Here is a 20,010-nt window from a genome sequence, read left to right on the forward strand (position 1 = left end):
GATGCAGCCATGGCAGCTAAAGTGATGTAAAACCGCTTTATCTCCGCAGTGTGGATACACCTGCAGTGTCACGTTTTAGGGACATCTTCTAAACAACCCATCGCAGGATGGGTTTGACTACAACTCATCATCCCCAAGGCACCAAGGCTGGGGGGCGCAGGGAAGCTAGAACACAAGATCCCAAAATTGCCAAACCTCCCCGCTCCATCCTTTGTAACATGAGCTCCTGCAGGATGTATTTTGGCAAGAATGGGAAATGTTACTTTCTGGACTACAGTTCCTAGAATCTTCTAGGCAGTTGCTGTAGGTCGAAAAGTAATTTTTCCAGATTCTGAGTGGACACCTGTCTCTCTTCTAATGCACACTGCAGATGTTTGATATAGGTAAGCCATCTGGTGAATGGTACTATGCTTCCAAAATGTTTATTACTTCTTCCTTTCTTGCCTTCACCCAACTCAGCTGGGCTTAGAATGGCATGGGAAAGCATTGTGGAGGGTTGTGTGTATGTGTGTCGTCTGCCTTCAAGTCATTTCTGACTTATGGCGACCCTAAGGCAAACCTGTCTTGAGGTTTTCTTGGCAAGATTTGTTCAGAGAAGGTTTGCCTTTGCCTTCCCTGCTGAGGCTGACAGACTGTGACTGGTCATCCAGACTTGTAGTTCAACACTCAAGCCACTATGCCACACATGGAAAGCAGGTGGGAGCAATTGACAAGACCCAGAAAGCCATTGAATTGTCAACGGTCAAAATGTGCAATTGATAATTTTCTGGCAAAAGTGTGTTTCTCTGGCTCTAGGTGTGACTAGCAGATACTCCCATGCAAGCGTTCCCGGAGGAGGGTGACCAAAATGGTGAAGGGTCTGGAAACCGTGCCTTATGAGGAAAGACTTAGGCAGCTGGGTATGTTTAGCCCGGAGAAGAGACAGTTAAGAGGTGATATGATAGCCCTGGTTAAGTATTTGAAGGGGTGTCACATTGAGGAGGGAGCAAGCTTGTTTTCTGCTACTCTAGAGACTTGAACATGGCACAATGGATGCAAGCTACAGGAAAAGAGATTCCTGACACTAAGGGCTGTTTGACAGTGGAACACACTCCTTCCTTGGAGAGTGGTGGAGTCTCCTTCCTTGGAAGTCTTCAGACAGAGGCTGGATAGCCATCTGTCACAGATGCTTTGATTGTGATTTCCTGCATGGCAGGGGGTTGAACTGGATGGCACTTGTAGTCTCTTCCAATTCTATGTTTCTAAGCATTTTTGTTCTACTTTTTGCCAACCCAAGCACTCTTCAGAACAGCAATGGGGGTATGGAGCAAAGCAAGGCTTTTGTCTTTAGAAGTTCCCAGGCAGCTTTTGGGGCTTTGGAAACAATTTGAAGGGACACAACGCACACACATGCTCTGTTGTAAAACTGTTGTAACAAATGGCACAATGTGACACTGGGCAGGGACATAGCCAAGGGGGGGGGGGTTCTTGGGGTCCGCCCTCCTTTCCATTAGAAAAATGAATGGTGCGTGCTGCTGCGCCGCCGCGCTCAAGCCCCATTATAATGGTGGCACTTAGTCTGGACCCCCCCCCCCTTCCTAAAATCCTGGCTACGTCCCTGCACTGGGGGCTACTGCAGAAAACCCCTCTAGAGGAGATTAAAGTAATTAAACAGAGCTTAAGTTACTTTTTGGACTACACTTCCCTAGGAATCCCCTCATCAACATGGTTGCTGGCCTTGCTGGCTGGTGGATTCAGTAAACTGTAGCCCCATAAAGTAACTTTCCCAAACTCTCAATTAAGACTATATTCAATAACTAGGAATCTTTACAGTCACTTGTAATGTATTTATTTATTTATTAGATGTGAAACTTTGGGATTTGAAACTTTCAGAGCACTTCTGACTGCTTTCCCTTTCCTTTTGACTGCAGAGTGGCTTCAAAAAGAACAGGCAGAATATACTGCAACATTCTCTATAGCTAGAGACCAGGTGGACAAAAAAGCTAAATGTAGACACTTAGAAGGTGAAAAAAGACATTTCCCAACTGTGTCTTATTGTTTAGATAGAATTACCCTTTGTTTTCTTTCTCAAATTGGTATTTAAGCTTTTTCCTACCCCACATACCCCAAATGGCAGGGGTCCATTACCAGTAAATCCAGAGAGGAAATCGACCATGAAACCAGAGAAGATACTTGGAGGTTTGGTCAAAAGCCTCAATTGCTTGGCTGAATCACAAAAGAAACAAAAGAAAAACAGCAGTTCTCTTCTTGCTGTTTCCACAAGTGGAGGCAACTGATGGTTTAACTTTATCTCCTTCATTATCAGGAACCACTGAAACATCGGGAAGACAAACAGCACAGGAGCTTGCCTATTTGCCTCATATTTCAGTATCTTTAATAGTGAACTGCATCACCCCTCATTTTGGGGAAGCAATTCCAGACAATTTTTCCTCCAAATGCTTTAACTGTTTACATCGTTTCTACAAGAACTCTGGTTACAGCTTGCCCAACTCTTCTAGTACCTTTATATGGCTGACTAGAAGAGAGAGATCTTTTTGTCAACAATCTACACTTCTCAACTCCAGATTGTTCTCTTACCATTAGTTTTGGCTACATGCTTAGTAGGTAGGGAGTAAGAGGTATTCTACTTAAATGTAGTTGAAATACAGTCCAGGGTATTTTCTCACACCTTACCAACCACCAGTCTTTTCTAATGAGTCACGCCACAATATGTTTTAAGTACAACAGCCCCAATGTTGTCACATCCTGTGTGTCACATTGTTTTTGTATGTCGTTTAGATCACTTCTGCTTTATGGTAACCCCAAAGCAAACCTACCACAAGATTTTCTTGACAAGATTTCTTCATCTTAGCCTGGGAGCTTGTGATTTATACAAGGTCATGATTTTCCCATGGCTGAGTGAGGATTCAAATCCTTGTGTCCCAGAATCCTGAAATAATAATGATAATAATAATAATACCTCTCATATATTTGGATGGAAACTGAGCTATCTGTGACTGACTGGAAAGAGATGCAAGTTTTAATGGATACCATTAATTTTTTTATATATCTATAAACACTCTTGTGTGGCTGATCTGAAATGGCAAATCCCAAATTGGAGATAATCAAGGATGTTTTTTTAAAAAACAAAACAAAACACCTGTCATTATAATATCTTTATTAAATATACAATGTGAGCACACTTGAGATGCCATGTACAATTTCAGTCACAACATAGGGAGAGGAAAGGTTATTTCAAAGCTGTAGAAAAGCTTAAAATGTTTGGTGCCCTTTAGCATAAAATACAAAATGAAGCATAGGCAGACCTGATGGACTAAACAGTCTAGATCAATGCTTCCTCCTGCCAATTATTGTATTTATTGTATTTCAATGTGCCATGACCAGTACTGTCTCTATGCTTATTAGTGACAATTCTTTCTTTTAGTCCATGGACCACCATTTTGAGTAGCTGGTCTAGGAAAAGTGGCTAGGAAAGTTATTTCTGTCTCTCATTACTTGAACTCAAGCTCATAAAATAAAACTGAATAGTGAGAGATTCAAGCTGCTTAATTAAACCATAGAATTCAGTCCCACAAGATGTAGTGAAGACCACCAGCATGGACAGCTTTAAAAGAGGATTAGATACATTCATAGAGATTAAGGCTGTCAGTGACTGCTAGACATCATATTATATATAACCTCCAGTATAGGAAAGGAATATGCCTTTGTGAATCAGTTGGTGGGAACATGAGCAAGGGGGTCCTATTGAGGTCATGTCCTACTGCAGGATTCCCATAGGCATCTAGCTGACCAATGCAAGGAACATCATGCTGCACTAGATAGGTCTTGGGTCAGGCCCTGAATGGTTCTTATGACTCCTAAGAAGACATTTATTTATAGGATTGTGTTGGAAAACATTTTTGTAGTCTTTGGAGAAAGTTCTTATCTGCTTTATTTTCACTTAGCCATATTTAAATTTTGTCATTCCATTCCCCAACCACTACCTTTTGAAGCATCCTTCTACAGCTGTCATATTTCTTTTAAACAAAAATCTGGATTAGAGTTGGCCTTTTTACTCCATACTAACAAGACTAAAATCCCATGCCCTTACAAACTTATCTGGTATTCTATTCAGTTCAATGGAATGTAATTCAAAATTGACATACAGTGACATACATATATAGTAAGTTGCTTATCTATTTTTTTATTTCAACAGATGCTGTTCTCTTTCTTTTAACAGATGCTGTTACCCATCTTTCTATTCATCCAGCTGTGTACAGCTGTGCTTGCAAGAACTGCATGTAAGGCATGCTAGATGACTAGTACTAGTAACCACTTCCCAATGTCTACAACCTTTGTTAAGTGAGAGTAGGTCAAACAGAAAGTCCAGCTCTTACTTGTTTGGATGTGTGCATAGAGAAATACATAATACCCCAAAAATCTGACAGAGGGTCTGACCAAATCATATGTGGAGTGGAGTTTCCCTCCCTTTACCGTCCCTCCTTCTTTTTAAAGGTGTGATTAGAAACCTAACAGAGATGGAAAATCTTATTACCATGACATATTTTTTGCATGCACATACAAGCCCATTGCTAAGCTTTTTTGCTTTCATGGAAAAGCAAGGAAAAAAGTTTTAATAGCTGTATCTTTTCCTTTATAAGAGAAAAAGCAGCTAGGGATGGTGATAAATTAAACTTCTTCCCCTCTGGTTGGTTCTCACTTCTATCTTCTACAGCTGCTTTTCCTTAAAGAAAAACCTATTGAGGGAGAATGTGAGGAATGTAGTCTGACCCAGTGACTTCATTTTAAGATAAAAGGCTTATTTCCTTGAACTTTACTTCTTCTTCAGGGATCAAGCAACAGCAACATTAAAATTTAGTAAATCACTCTTGTTTATACTGCATGTAACTGTGAGTGATGCCATAGCATGTGGGCTGTCTTCTGCTTGGCAGATTTATCCACAGAAACCAGGTGGATTGGTACCTATCAAATGAAATAGCAATTTCATTGCAAATGGCAGTTTAGCAATTCACAAATCAAATTCCAGGCAGGATGAAAAATAAGAGTGAATTTTAAATTTTGTAGAAAGGTGAAATATATTTATAAAAGAAAAATACATTCCTGTTTGATCCTTCAAGATCATATTTCCTTTCTATGGCTGAATAATACGATGCAGTCAGAAATGCAGACATCGCTAATAAAACGGCATTTGGGACATTACTGCAATATAATGAGTACAGAGAAAAACAGGGGTGAAGGAAGATTGAAAAGAAGACAGAAGCCCACTGATACTATTGGACCTTTATTTAATGCTAAAAGTACACATAGAAAAGTGAGTAATTAAGAAGTGACTGTACCCACATGTACTCTCTACTTTTACCAATTGTGTAAAGAACATAGAATATCTTGAGACCAAATCCAAAGACTAATTAAAATATCAAAATTTAATTTAAATATTTATACACTGTTTCAAGGGGGATTAGTATAGTAAATATATTTGCACTCTTGGACTGAATAACATTTTAGCATGAACTGTGCCCTTAAAGTTTTCTTCCTTGCTTTTATTTATTAATATATATATACACTTATACAGCAAACTTCAATTGAACATAAATTGTGCAACAAATTAATACATTGATTACAGGTATGCAATCAGAGATGATGTGTGCCTACATGCTTCTGGTGAAGTTGGAACAGCTCAAGCCAGTTAGCAAATCTTTATTTTTACAAGCATTCCTAGACACCTAATCTCCCTATAACTACATTTTTGTATACAGCTGTACCTAACCATTCTCACAGAAGCATTTAAAAATACACATTCTTTTTTCTCACATGGGCTATAGAATGCCTGACCTACATAGGCTTTTCTTAAAACATCTTGAACACTGTATGTAAAGGATATATTTATGTGCAACACAATCCTGCCTTATTTCATGCATATGCACCTCAATGTAATTTTAAGGTCGATGTGAAATGCAAATATTGGTACTTCAAATAGCTCATATAGTCTGATCATCTTCTCTTCAGTTGCCTGGCAACATTTGTTGTTTCTTGTTAGCCCCTGACACCCTACATTTTTCAGTTCACTCTTGGAATGTTTCTTTTGTACTGAGAAACGTTGTGTAATGGTTTGAGTGTTGGACTTTGAGTCTGGAGACTGGGGTTCAAATCCCAGCTTGGCAAATCACACTATCTGAGCCCCAAGCTCCCTCTGAAGAAACTTGACAAGAAAACCCTAAGATAGGTTGCCTTAGGGTCACTATAAATTGGGACCAACTTGTAGTCAGATAACAACTGAGAAACTGACTAAAAAAACCCCACAGTGGTCATATACAAAGAAATAGCTGTGCTAGTCTGTATCAGTATACCAAGTGATCTTGTAGCACCTTTTAGACTAATTAAAAGATGTAGATTGTGTCTAAAGCTTATGCCATAAACATCTTTCAGTTAGTCTCAAAGGTGCTACAAAACCCCTTTGTATCAAAAAGTACAGAATATCCCTCACAATCTAGGGTGATTTTCCATTGCCTGCATACATATAATTTATCTTGGGGACATTTATTGAATACTCATTTCCCAAGGAGGGGGAAAAACACCAATTTGAAGTAAAATGTTATGGCTATAGCCATACCCCCCAAAGCAATGTATACAGATCAATCCTCCTTGCTAACTCAAAGCATGGGCACATTGATGGACCATTTGATACTTTACCTTCCATCCCAAACAAGTATTACAGTAAAGTCCTACTAGACAATTCTGTCAAAAAAGAGGTTCAGTGATCCATTCAGCAAGGCTAGTGAAATTTGTGTGAAATATTACATTACCCAACTTTTAAACTCCACTCTGGAAAATAGTCACACATTCCATCTAGTCATGAAATAATGAAAGTTGTTTGAAATCAAGTTGTATATATGTCTGTAAGTCTGTTTATTGATAAAAGCTGGAAGCCATCCCAATTTGATAAAATTAATGTAAAATACAAACAAAATACAATAGTAAATTTTAAACAGAATACAGGTAACAAGCAAGTAATACAAAAAATATACAAATGTGAAAATATAAAATCATCATTAATATAAATTAAAGGCTCCCAGATGGAGTACCATGTATCTGCATCACTCCTGTGTAATTCCTATTAATAATTTTAGTGCCTGGAATTTAACTTACTTGTGGACAGAGCAAATTTTGCAACCATAGCAATGATAAAATTGGCAACCAATAAAATACAAATCTGCTTAAGGGAGGGTCGATTGGAAAGGAACTGAAGAATATAATTAAGAACTTTTGTCTATAAAGGCCATATACAGAAGACATTGCAGAAGATAATTGTTGAATGTTCTCCACTTCCCCAAACTCGCAAATACAAAATCTTTGGTGCACAGGAGTATTATTTTATCTTCCCTTCAGATAGGTGGATTCCATACTCTGAAAACATAGGGCTGTAAATGCATTTCTAAGTGGGGGCAAGAGACCAGACATGTTTCAAGAGGATTGGATACTTTTAATTAACTTTGTAAATAACCATCCACATAGATTTAAACCTTCAGAGTCACACAACATCTTCTGGAAAGACATCTTACAACAGGGGTAGGCAACCTGCGGCCCGCGGGCCGGATGTGGCCCGGCAAGGCCTTGGGACCGGCCCCAGCCCAGTCCTGCCGCCAATTGCCGCCAGGCCTTTGGGGGGCGATTGTCTATAGAAGCCTCAGAAACATGCATTTATCTTAACATTTTTTTAAAAATCAGCAAATTTTTTCACGTGTCCTCCATTTTTTATTTAAAAAGTGCCCTCCATTTGAAAATTTTGTCCTACATTTGTCCCGGTTTATTTATTTATTTAATTTTTAAAAAATTATTTAATTGTTTATTTTTTGGCTTCGGCCCCCTAGTTGTCTGAGGGACAGCTACCCGGCCCCCGGCTCAAAAGGGTTGCCTACCCCTGTCTTACAACATCCTTGTCAATTCCTGAAAGGGCTTACTTAATGGAGACAACGGCACAATAATTGTTGACCAACAATTTCCACATCCTTTAGCTTTGTTCTGTTCTGGTTCTTTTAATGCACATAGCTGATGTTAGGTACTGTTGCCTTTTAAGAGTTAATAATAATAAGACACAGATCACTAGAAAAAACAATAATGCTAGGAAAAGTAGAGGGTAGAGGAAAGAGATGAATACTACAAACCAGATGGATAGACTCGATCAGGGGGGTTATGGGCAAGGGCTTGCAGGATCTGGGCAAGGCAGTGGAGGATAGGGATCCTTGGAGAGCTCTCATCCACAGGGTGAATCTTTTGAAAGATTGAAAACCGTTTATGGATATTTTGAGTAATAAACCATCTAATGCTATCTAACCACCATAACTGGTGGCTGTGGTTATTATCAATTCTAGTAGGATTATTTAGTTGGATCTCTAAAGGTAGAACATTTAGTTTTGATTGAAATTAGAATGTCAGTATTAAATGAATTAATAAATAAATCTAAATAGAAGAAAATCCCACTCATAAAAGGAAGAAAGTTGCTATTGCCATTTAAGCCTTTCTTGTAAAGTGGCAGATATTGCAACCTATATTTAGGTGTTAGTCACAAGAATTTAGAATGTTGTTGTAAGTTTTTCCCTGGGAAAGATACTTCAGGATCACAAAGGTTAGTCTGATTTGAGGAGTGAGATTTGAGAAACTACACTTTTCACTCCATAATTGCCAGTGTACATTATCATCTTGCACAAAAGTCACAAATTTGATTTTCAAACTTTAAGAATATGGCTGGATTGATCAGTAGAACTACAGGCCACAAATAAAAGCAGTAAATAGAAGGGTGCCCAAAAAAAAAAAAACAACAAAAAATAGGGTTGGGGGAAATCACACAGCATACATGATTCTTTTTTCTGGGGGTGATAACATAGCACCTTATATAAATACTACATCATACCCAACTGGCTGCAGATTGAAATCACTTGTGGTCAGTGATGCAACCTTTTCAGGTAGCCATAGAATAACACACTTTATTTTTTCCTTCAGAATTATATACTAGGAAATTACCAATTTGTTCCATGCTACTCCATACCCTAAAAAAAAAATGAAGGAAAATTCAACAAGAAACATAGCTTTGTCTTACTTGATTTCTCATTTGTTATGTGCAACTAGTGTTATTAGAGGTGCTACTAACAGAGGTGAGCCAGTGAGGTGCAATGGTTTGAGCTGGACTAGGATTTCATGAAACCAGAGTTAAATCTCCACTCAGCCATGGAAGTCCACTGGGTGATCTTGGACAAGTCACACACTCTCAGGAAGGCAATGTTAAATCACCTCTGAATAAATATGCCAAGAAAATCCTAGGAGGGGTACAACAAAAATAAACAACAGACAGAAGGAGTAACAATATTTCATTTCCATAAGACAGCACCCATTACCATATAATGATTTTTATTGGAGACAGGTTCTATAAAGGGAATTGTTACTGCTGTAAGGAAAAGCAATGGAGAAGGCTAGGCAACTTTTATTTTGGGACAATAGTTATCTTTTATAAAAATATTCATTTATTGTTTAATTATAATTGTAGGATATAGGCTCTTCATCCAAAGCAGTAGACAGGAAATACCAGTCACTTACACAGCAGCAAATCTGGCATTACTCATAACATTCTCATATCTCTGCTTAGTTAAATCTCTCACTGATAATTGCCACCACATTTAAGACTTTCTTCATTTTTTTACTTGATAAATTATTTTTGCTTGATATTTATTTAATGTGGTTTCAAAACTGAATGAGAATAATGATCCTATTCTATCAAAGACTTCAAATCTGGAACTTTTTTTATCTGGAAGTCCAGCAGCATCTGCCCAAATGCCTTGCCCTATAAAAAGAAAGAAAACAATTACATATGACCCGTTTCTGCAATAAAATAATCTCATGTTCAGACAAAAGACAAAGCCATCTCCTTCATTGTACTGCAAGGTTCTTGGGAAGAAAAGGTTGCTTTGGCCTTTTTCTTGCTTTATACTTCAATTACTTAATATATTGTCATAATTTAGCAGTTACTTCTCAGTATATATGCATACTATGGGGTTGAACATGTCTCCATAGGAAGGGAAACTGAAGAATAAAGTCCATGAGTGAAAGGAAAGATTTCCCAAACTGCATGAAAAGTTCAGTACAAAACATCATATGATCTAATGCTGATTGGAATTATCCCCCACCCCATCCCTGCAGCCCAAAGCTGTGTTTCCAGAGGCCAACACAGACAGCAGGACAGAGTTACTGTATATCTTAGAAATGTATGTGATGAATGTTTGTAGCTCTACAGGTAGAATTAATTAATAACAGTGAATTACAGCTGATATTACAGACTTACAGAACACAATTTGTTAAAATTGACAAATGTAGTTAAGGGGGGAAAGCAAAATATTAGCAAATAATTTGAAGAAGTCCACAAAATTCTTGAGACATTTCCCAAAAATTAAAACAGTTCCCACCTGCACCAAATTAAATACCTACTTGTGGGTCACTTCTCAGTGATGCTGTGCCGCCACCACCAAGGGCATTTTTTAGTACAAAATTCAGTCCATGTATTCCAGGTAGCTCATATCTGCCAAGAGAAAATATGGTTTGCTTCATGAACTTTCAGTTCAAATGAACTAAAAATTATATCATGGATAATTTTAGGATACTACAATATAAGGTTTTTTGTGGGTTTTTCGGGCTATGTGGCCATGTTCTAGAAGATTTTCTTCCTGATGTTTCGCCAGCATCTGTGGCTGGCATCTTCAGAAAATGCTTGCCTGGAAAAAGTGGGTCTATATATACTGTGTGAGCCTGGGAATGCAGGACTGATTTGCACGTGTATTGTTCTGTGCTGATGGCAGTCCTCAGGCTGGGAGGCTAATGCAAAAGAGGATTAATGTCTGCTAATTGGTGATCATTATCTGCTGGGAAAGCCCGTCTCCGAATGGTTTCCCATTTGCATTTGCTGAGTCCTTATTTTGCTATTCCTCAGGTCTGGTAGCCAGATTTTGTTCACTTTAAGGGTTTTTTCTTTCCGGTTGAAATTGTCCAGGTATTTGTAGATTTCAGTGGCTTCCCTGTGCATCCTGACATGGTAGTGGTCAGCATGGTCCAGAATTTCAGTGTTTTCAAACAGTATTTTATTTCCAGGATGGTTTGTGGCATGTTCTGCTACTGCTGATTTTTCTGGCTGGCCCAGTCGGCAGTGTCTCTTGTGTTTCTTGATTCTTGTTTTCACACTGCGGGACCACCAAAGAGATATATGTATATAATGGCAATGGTATGTATATTACCTGTGAAATAAATTAATGAAATATAAAGAATATTACTAAGGGGCTGCCCAGACTGGCTTGAAGTGCTGGTGTGGGGCGGCATGGGGTGTGGTGTTTTGGATGATGCATGCCCCGATGGTGCCTCCATGCCGGCACCACAGTGCTCCTTTCGGCACGGCGTTTATATGCCACATGCCGAAAGGAGTGCCGAAAAGTACTGCAGCGGCTGCAATGGCACCTTTTTGCCTAAAAGGAGTGGCATTTTGCTGTTTCTTTTAGAGCTGGCAAAGCGATGGATTGGGTCTGTGGAGTGCAGTTGGATTTTACACTGTTCACATTATTATTTTATACAGTACCATCTTTAAAAGACACACCAAACTAAATGTGCATTATTTGCTTAATAAAATAACTTTAGTTTATCTAGAAATTTCAGTCTCTAGTTGAGCAGATATTTAAATGAATAAAGCAGCAAAGATTAGTTCACATAGTAGGAAGGGCAAGAACAGCATGATGACTGTCGCAGTTAGAGGCTTGTACTCAGGAAGATATTTAACTATCTTGTCCAAAATACGCTCTCATATACATTAATCAAATCTGTTCTCCATTTTTATACTTTCAGAATTCCTCAATATTGTGAACATTTTGTTAGTTGATAAACAAGCATTGGGCATAGTTATTTATAATATACCAAAATGAGAAAGTGCTGCATATGAGTTTAATCACTTGTGGGAAACCTCAGAGTAAATGCTTGATGCATATCATCCTTTATTAGAACATAAGCTTGAAGACTTAGTAATTAAAAGGCTTTGTAAATTTAAATGTGAAAACATTCCTGTGGCCCTGCAGTTCCCAGTCTTGGATTCTTGCCACTCTCATTCTGCCCTTTGGTTTCCTTTTAGAATCCCATTTTTGGATTTGGATCCTGAGCACCCAGGTGACCACAGTGTGGACAAGTCTATGACTTAGGGCTGAAGCACACAGCTGGTAAAGAGCAACCAGAGGCTGCTCCACCCACAATTGGGCTGGGACCGCAGCAACCACTGAATGATGAATCACCATTTATGTAAATCCTACTACTCGCTTATTGATTCAATAGGTCTACTTTAGTTGTATACCTGGATTTAGACCAGAGTTCTGAAAATGAGAAAGCCATCTCCCTCCATTATAAACTGACAGGCTTGAACAGGCCAATTAATAATTTTCAGATATTGGGATAAATATGATTGATCCAGAAATGTTAAATCCTAAAGATTTTCATCTTGTCGCCATTACTGCTTGCATCCACTCTTCTTTGTCACCCACAAAATGTACAGGAGAGTATAGTTACTGACTCATTTTTTACAGTAAAAAATAATTAAACTTAAATTATTTCAAACCTAAATATTTTCTTGCTGTCAAAGAATTCCAATTTCTTCAAACCACACAGCATGAATGTACTAATACAAACAAGTGCATACCTTGTGACCAAGCTCTCTCCAGACTTTCCTTTCTCTAAAAGATGCTGGAAATAATCTTCGATGGCCTGAGTAGTTAAGGTTTTCTTGAGGTACGGATAATAGAGGGGATGGCGGGCTATGACACCTATTGTTACATACAAATAGAACACACTCAATTATTGTTTTGCATGAAACATCAAACCCACCATTAAAAAAAAGTCATGCAGAACTGAGTTATTTTTCAACCCACAGTTACCCAGGCCTTGCCTGCAGTACAAAATAAAAAAAAATCTCTTTGCAGAATGTATTTCCCCATCCCACCACCACTGTTGTCTTTATTTGTGATTATGATCTGTTCTTGCTAGTATATTGTAAAGTAAAACAGTGGTTTTCACTCCACTAAAAATTTTGAATATTTTACATTATTTGAAATGGAAGCCTTATTGAAAGCCACATTTTATTTATTTCAAATATTTATAGCTCACCTTTTGCAAAACAGGCCCAAGGCAGCTAATAATAAAGACATAATGAGTAAGATACATAAACAGATGCAACAGTATAAACATAATGAGCAGAACAGAACAGAATTCCCCCCCCCCCCTCATAGGAGTTGGAAGTGGAATGTGTGCAGTGGAAGAAAGGAAACAAAACCATCAAGTCCTTTATTGTGAAAAAAATACTTGGAGAAGGGAGAGGCAAAGATTATAGGAACATGTTCTATCATTTTGTTAGTACCTCTCTGAGGACAGTTCTATTTATTTAATAAACACAGACATCATATTTTTAAATATGAATTTAAGAATACCTATGTTTGCTGAGTTGCCCTTGTCCCCACTCCTGGTATAGGCAAGATCTTCCAGGCGATATACATGTGGACCACTTGGTAAATCTGTACATACAGAATGAAACAAATTACTAATTTTTCACCTACCAAAAAAGAATTGGTCACTCCAAATGATGATCAAGTATATTGATATTTGTATGACAGAGTACTGTATGCATTTTTAATTATGCAAGCAATAAAGCTTTCCTCACAGAATCACTTTGGATATACACTTGTCTGTCCACATTTGCTGGGGTTAGGGGCACAGGACCACCAGGAATGTGGGAAAACTGCAAAAAACAAAAACACTGTTTTTACCTGAGAGAACATCTAAGCATCTCTAGGTCCTCCAGTTGCTCTCTGTGGTCAACCTCTGCCAGAAGATGACCATAGAATTGTGCTGGAGAAGCTGCAAATGTCTAGTGAAGTGTTCTTTCTATGAATCTCTAGGTCCTTCAGTGCAACTTTATGGTTAAAGTTGACCATAGAGTTGCGCTGGAGGTCCTAGATATTCCTAGAGAGAACATATTAATAAAATCTATGAATTACCAAATCCACAAAAGTCAAATCCACAAATGTGGTGTGACCAGTGTACTGCAAAAGTAGAAAGAAAGGAAATAAGAGTGACTTACGTTTCCTGTTCCTATGGGCTAAACTCAACTTTTCCTCTCCATTCTACAACACAGCCTCTTGTACTGCTTGGGGGAATGATGGAGGGGGTTGTTGTGTAGAGGGAGACTGTACTACCCCTGATCCTACTGAACTCTAACAATGAATGTCAGCTGTTCCATTGAGAAGATGTACCTTATATCCCTGTATCCTCAGAACATGCTTACCCCAATTGGAGTTATGCTTATCTTGTATGAGGGGGAAAAAGAGGGGGAAAGTGAGGATTTGAACCCTGGATTCTTGTTATCTTGTTTGGTACTCTAATTTCCATAGTTTACAAGCAAATTTTAAAATTTACCTTTGAGAGATGAAAAATTGCCCTAAGCAAGCTTCCAGATGAAATTATTTCTTACACGGCATTTTCTTTTCAAAACACTCATTCAGTTATATAATTTGCTTAATCAGTTTTAGTAGTTAAATCATCTGAGGTACTAGAATAAATAGCAGAATGCAACAATTCTGGCATGTGGATGAATATGCTTATCCTATTAAAAACAGTAATTCCTCCAATCTTCAGCGCATGGAATATTGTTAGATAATTACACAGATTATGTCTAAGGCCTCACTCTATGTACAACTTCAATTACATATTAACAAGTTTTACTTTTGTTCATTAATACATTAGAGAAGACTTGATTATTGTTAACATTAAGTTTATAAACATAATTTTTTATTGCAAATAGCCTGTGACTTAAAAGTATTGTTGAGGAAAATATATTTCATACATTTGACAAAGAAATTATTTCCAGATTTACTGCAGTTGATTAGCTTTTCATATACATGATATGAGTGGACAAAAGCTGTAATGAACAGTGCATGATGAACAAAGTCTACATATTAAAAAAATCAACAAAAGGGAAATGTCAACAACAAACAGTACCTTTGAGATCTTCATAAGTCTTGAGCTCCTCAGGTGAAACAGGTGCATCTGAAGTGAATGAAAGATCTTCTTCAAATGTTTCAACATGCTGTCCATTCATTAATATGTCAATCTGCAATAATATCCTGATTTAAATTATTAAGCAAGTTTTATTGTAATGCGACACACACAAAATCAGAAGCTATGATGATAGAGACTAGTTATGCTGATAGAGACTAGTAATCCTGTTTGTAATCAGCACTCCTACACCACATCTAGTTTGTACTGTTTTCCATGAAATCTGGGTTGACGGAAGTCTGCCATTCTGCAACAGCTAATCTGCCTATAAAAATGGATAATTACAGAAATTTTACAAGACTATTTTAACTGCCATCCACGGAAAAGGCCAATGATATGTGGTTTAGTGTAGGGTGTTAGACTCTGACTTTGATCCATATTCTGTGCTGCTTGAGCCCAGAGATGGATTGGGTGATCTGGATGACCCAGTTTATTGTACATGCCATTTGAAAGCAGAAAAAAATTTAACTTGTGAAGCTGTAAAACTGAACATACTCAGTTTTGAAGTTAGTACAATTATATAAAAGCTGAAGGAAAGCCCCACTTATCCTTATTCATGACTAGAACAGAACACAGCTTTACTGCAAACCAAATAATAGAACCTTTGTATTGGAGTCTTTCAGGACAAAATCTTATGCAATAGGTTTTACTCTTAGTCAGATTCTGAAAAAGTATTTCAACAGCCCATTTATAGAACAACTGAAAGCTGATCCAAACATTAAGCAGAGGAAAAGATATTGTCTGAACTACTTCTGAATTCATGGGGAGCGAGGGTCATGGTTTTCCTCTTGGTCAGATTCCGAAACAGTATTTCAACAGCCCATTTATAGAACAACTGAAAGCTGATCCAAACACTAAGCAGAAGAAAAGGTACTATCTGCACTACTTCTGAATTCATGGGGGGTGAGGGTCATGGTACAGCATTTTACATCTAGGTATCTTTGAGTGGTCCTCTTGCTAAAATCTCTCTTACACATCATTTAAAGTTTGTAATGGTACCCGAATCTTCTCCACTGAATGTTAGTTGCTTAGTTACAGGGCTTACAAATATATATATATATATATATATATATATATATATGGGTACTTTCAAACAAGCAGCCACCAATGTTTTTTATTTTATGCTTAAGATCTAATTGCAATACACTATTGCTGCTGAAACACCATGGATGGGGCCATTTTGGAGGCTGGCAGGGGAAAAAAAGAGCAGAAATGTTATGTACTTCCTTGTCTCTAGCCTTCAGAGAAACTCCTGAGCAGTTAGTGCTTCCATAAATGATAAAATATAGTAAAAAGATATCTTATTACATCTGGACATACAAAGCAGAAGCTCCAGCTATACCCCTCTAGCCTCATATAGGATGTAGTAGATATTGTTGAAAACAGACCCAGGTTTTTAAAATTATGCTGCAGCAGCTAGAAGATCTAGGCTTCAGACAGTCCCTACCTTAACATCCTTTTTTGGATAAAGGAAGAAAAATGGTTTCAGAATTGGAGATCTGAAAGGAAAACAGAGGGGAGTGGGGGGGAAACAAATTACTGTCAGACAAATGCAATTCAGTAGCTTTTCACACAAGCCTTGTAAACATTTCAAAACTATTCATGGTGCTTTGGTGTTCAAGACATCAGTGTGCTAACTGAATGCGGTATCCCTAGTGTAATTTAATTGTGGACCAAGTGACAAATCCAGGATTCTGCTTGCAACAAATGACACAGCAATATTTTTTAGAATGACAAGAGTCCAGCTGAAGAGACTTGGTCCAACATAGAAATGGCTCTGCTTCCTGGACGAGCTCTCACCAGCCTACCAAGCTGTACTTGATTGACCAGCTTTCCTTCCTAAAGTCCATTAAAGCAATGCAGGCTCCTGATCAGAAGCTGTAGGTGCTAAGAACATATTACCCATCCACTGCTACACCCAGCACTGGGAAGCACAAATGCCACTCTGCAATTAAGTCAGGACAGGGACCTGTAACATCCACCTAGATGCTGCCATGTCTTACAGCAATGTGGGTCTTCATGGTTGCCAAGACAACCATGGACCTCTTTCAAATTACATTTTGGTCAACACATGTAATAGGATGGATTTGATTTTCTGTCCTAGAATAGGATAAAGTAATACGTTGGAGGAAAACCTATGGTGACAGTTGTCAAGGTCAAAGCACTATCTAGTCAGCTTTGGTTTGAAAGCTACCTCTACCTTCTATCTTCAACAACTTAGAGATGTAGGTTTCTGGATGTTCCCAGGGGAATTCTTCATAGAACTGGCTGTTGGTCCTATCAATTTTCTGGTCAATTCCTGAAATTAGGAGGTGACTATAGGTATCAATATGATCATGCCTTAACATCCTCTACCAAACCATAGAGTTATATTGGCTCCTTGGTGTTCTTAGTAGCTGACAACAATGAAACAAAAGGTTGACAATTAGAATGAAATTGGCAGAAGACTTGATGTGAATAGGACCACACACAGATTACAGTCCACATTAACTCTGGCCAAATATACTTATCAAGAAGATGCTTAATAAAGCCCAATTGGGTTAGCAATGCTGGAACCGACCAAAGGCCTGTTATGACCAATTTGCATTATATTTTGCAGATAAAATTATTCATACTCATTTTTTGATGCCATAGCATCATCTGGTCCTCTTGTTATACTTTGCAGTTTGTGTTGCCTGAAGTTATTGATGAGATAAAAGAAAAGATACTTTCTAGATTGTTTTTAGAGTACTGAGTGTTATAATTTGTTCTTTATATCCTTCTCTCTTGGCATTTGCAGGGTCTGAAGGTTCTGTCTTCTTTCTTATGTTTTTCAATGACATGAAACTGCTGAAAGATATTATCTGTAAATATGAGCTGATGTGTCATCAATATATGAATGAGACATACCTTTACTTCTTTTTCCCTCTCTCATTTAATCCCATAGAAGATTAAAGATTGGGGCACATATCTGGAGGCAGTAACGGAAGAAATAAGAACTAACAAGCTGAAACATAATCCTAAAGTCTAATAGCAAAGTACTGTGAATTGGGAAATCTACCAATTTAGAGGAAGGTTTATTACACACACCCTGAGAGGCCAGGTACACATTCTGAGAGTGTTCACCACTGTTTATGAAGGCCTAAATAGCATCAATTGCTGGGAGTACTTTTTACCATCTTAGGCTGGTTTGGTATCCAATGTTAACTAGTCATGGTGACACATGCCTTCTTTATACCCCCAAACTTCTGAAAGTGACCACCAACAATGGCACATGCCTCATTTACAGCCACAAGCATTACAACCCTATTGCTGTAATGCATTCTGCAAGGGTCTTCCCTTGAAAATATTTTAGAAACTGCAAATAGTACATAATGTGATAGATAGAAAGAACCAGGTACTTAGATTCTATTACACTTATTCTGGAATATTTACACTATCTGGCTATCTGGTACAGATTTTGGCCTCTATAGCCTCAAACGTAGAAAATAATGTCTGTATACCCAAAACCTGTATAAGCCTGTCAAAGACTTATTCTGAATCCGAGCCTTTAATCTCTAACCATCAACAGGAGCCATTAGCCTGGTACATGCTAGAGACAGGACTCTCTAACTAATACTCTTATGCTGTGAGGTGAGGACTCCTCCACAAGGAGATGTATATGGGCTTTTTAAAAAAACAACCCTAGAGAAAAAAAAATTCACTATGCATTTGGTGTTTAAAAAATATTACTTGCTGTTGGTGATGTGTATGTTTCTGTAATTATTAAACTGTCTTGTGAGGCAAGTATGAAAGATGGGACAAAAATCTTTTAAATAAAGAGTAAATTAATAAAGCCCTACAAATGTAACAATTTAGTAAATATTATCCTATGCAAATCACTCCAAGACATAACAGCCAGCACATTTCTGACACTGAAAATAATATTTTAATTAGTCATTCAACAAAAACAATATAATTACATTTAAGAGTATACAGTTAATAAATGTACCGAGTAAGTGATTTATAGTGTACTCCTAAGAAGGGTCGCTGAGGAGTACTGCATTATTCCAATTCCTGCCAATCCACACATGCCAGGGTAGAAGAGGGAGACTGACTCATCTTTCCATTTTACATTCCCCCACACCCACATGTTGAAACCAACAAAAAAGAAAAGCAGTTGTGCAACTCCACTTGACAGAAATGTAGGGCCTAATTCTAGCCAATCTAACGTGGTCTCAAACCCAGTGGATCCAAAGCTGACTTTAACTCAACCTGACATTGCCCTTTTCAGGATCTTATGGTTTTCAACTATTGCAATAGCTTTTTGTGAGTGGAACTGGGCTGCCAGAAGGTCCTGTGATTGATGGCATTCACTTCCACCCCATCCCAAACACAGCTGGCAGATACAGGGAATTTGGATTGCTCTGTAAGATATGGATGATGACCTCTAACGTTTCAAAAGGTAAAAGTTGTTGGAATTCCCCTTTGTTAAACTTACACTTTTGGGCGACCTCCAACAATTCCAGTGAGACCAGGTGCTAAATATGGGAGGGAGGGCGGGGGGGAAGAGAAAAATCAAAATCAATTTCTAATGGTAACTCTCAGAAAATTAGGGTTAAATATTTTTCTATGTTCTGATTTATATGTTCAGTAAAACTCCAAACCCACATAACATGTTTCCTAATATCAAATGATAATAATGAAATATTTAAACAAACGTTGTTAAGAACCTTTAAAGTTCCTCATAATTCCTCTTTAGAAGTGCAGGACAAGAACACTGACACAGAAGTATTATTTCAATAGGGGGAGGGCTGGAAAGCCAAAATCTTTCGAAGTTGGCTTTTAAAAACTTTTTCATTTTTTGATGTTGTTTTTGTTGTTGTATAGGTGATGATTAGGGCTCAGGTCATGAGAATGGAATATGGGAACCAG

General features: G+C 37.9%; 1 protein-coding gene across 6 annotated transcripts in view; it reads right to left on the minus strand.

Moving 5' to 3' along the window:
• Positions 1 to 6,882: 6,882 nt before the first annotated feature.
• The window catches only part of LOC149312893 (uncharacterized), a 48,582-nt gene continuing 35,454 nt past the window's right edge, over positions 6,883 to 20,010 (minus strand). For 2 of the 6 annotated variants that reach the window (XM_089525640.1, XM_089525642.1), the window contains exons 14-20: positions 19,577 to 19,616; positions 16,565 to 16,616; positions 15,061 to 15,172; positions 13,494 to 13,577; positions 12,710 to 12,833; positions 10,474 to 10,564; positions 6,883 to 9,832 (exon numbers count right to left, since the gene is read on the minus strand). In XM_089525640.1, coding sequence (XP_089381766.1) covers positions 9,758 to 9,832; positions 10,474 to 10,564; positions 12,710 to 12,833; positions 13,494 to 13,577; positions 15,061 to 15,172; positions 16,565 to 16,616; positions 19,577 to 19,616 — 578 coding nt within the window. In that variant the 3' untranslated portion in view covers positions 6,883 to 9,757. Of the gene's footprint in view, positions 9,833 to 10,473; positions 10,565 to 12,709; positions 12,834 to 13,173; positions 13,199 to 13,492; positions 13,578 to 14,478; positions 14,612 to 15,060; positions 15,173 to 16,564; positions 16,617 to 19,576; positions 19,617 to 20,010 lie in introns of those variants that run through there. The other 4 variants (XM_089525641.1, XM_089525645.1, XM_089525644.1 and 1 more) reach the window with 4 other exon arrangements.

The sequence above is a fragment of the Sceloporus occidentalis genome, unplaced genomic scaffold (assembly GCF_023333645.1).
Source record: "Sceloporus occidentalis isolate IW3139 unplaced genomic scaffold, rSceOcc1.0.p SCAF_5, whole genome shotgun sequence".
NCBI classification, from domain to species: Eukaryota; Metazoa; Chordata; class Lepidosauria; order Squamata; family Phrynosomatidae; genus Sceloporus; species Sceloporus occidentalis.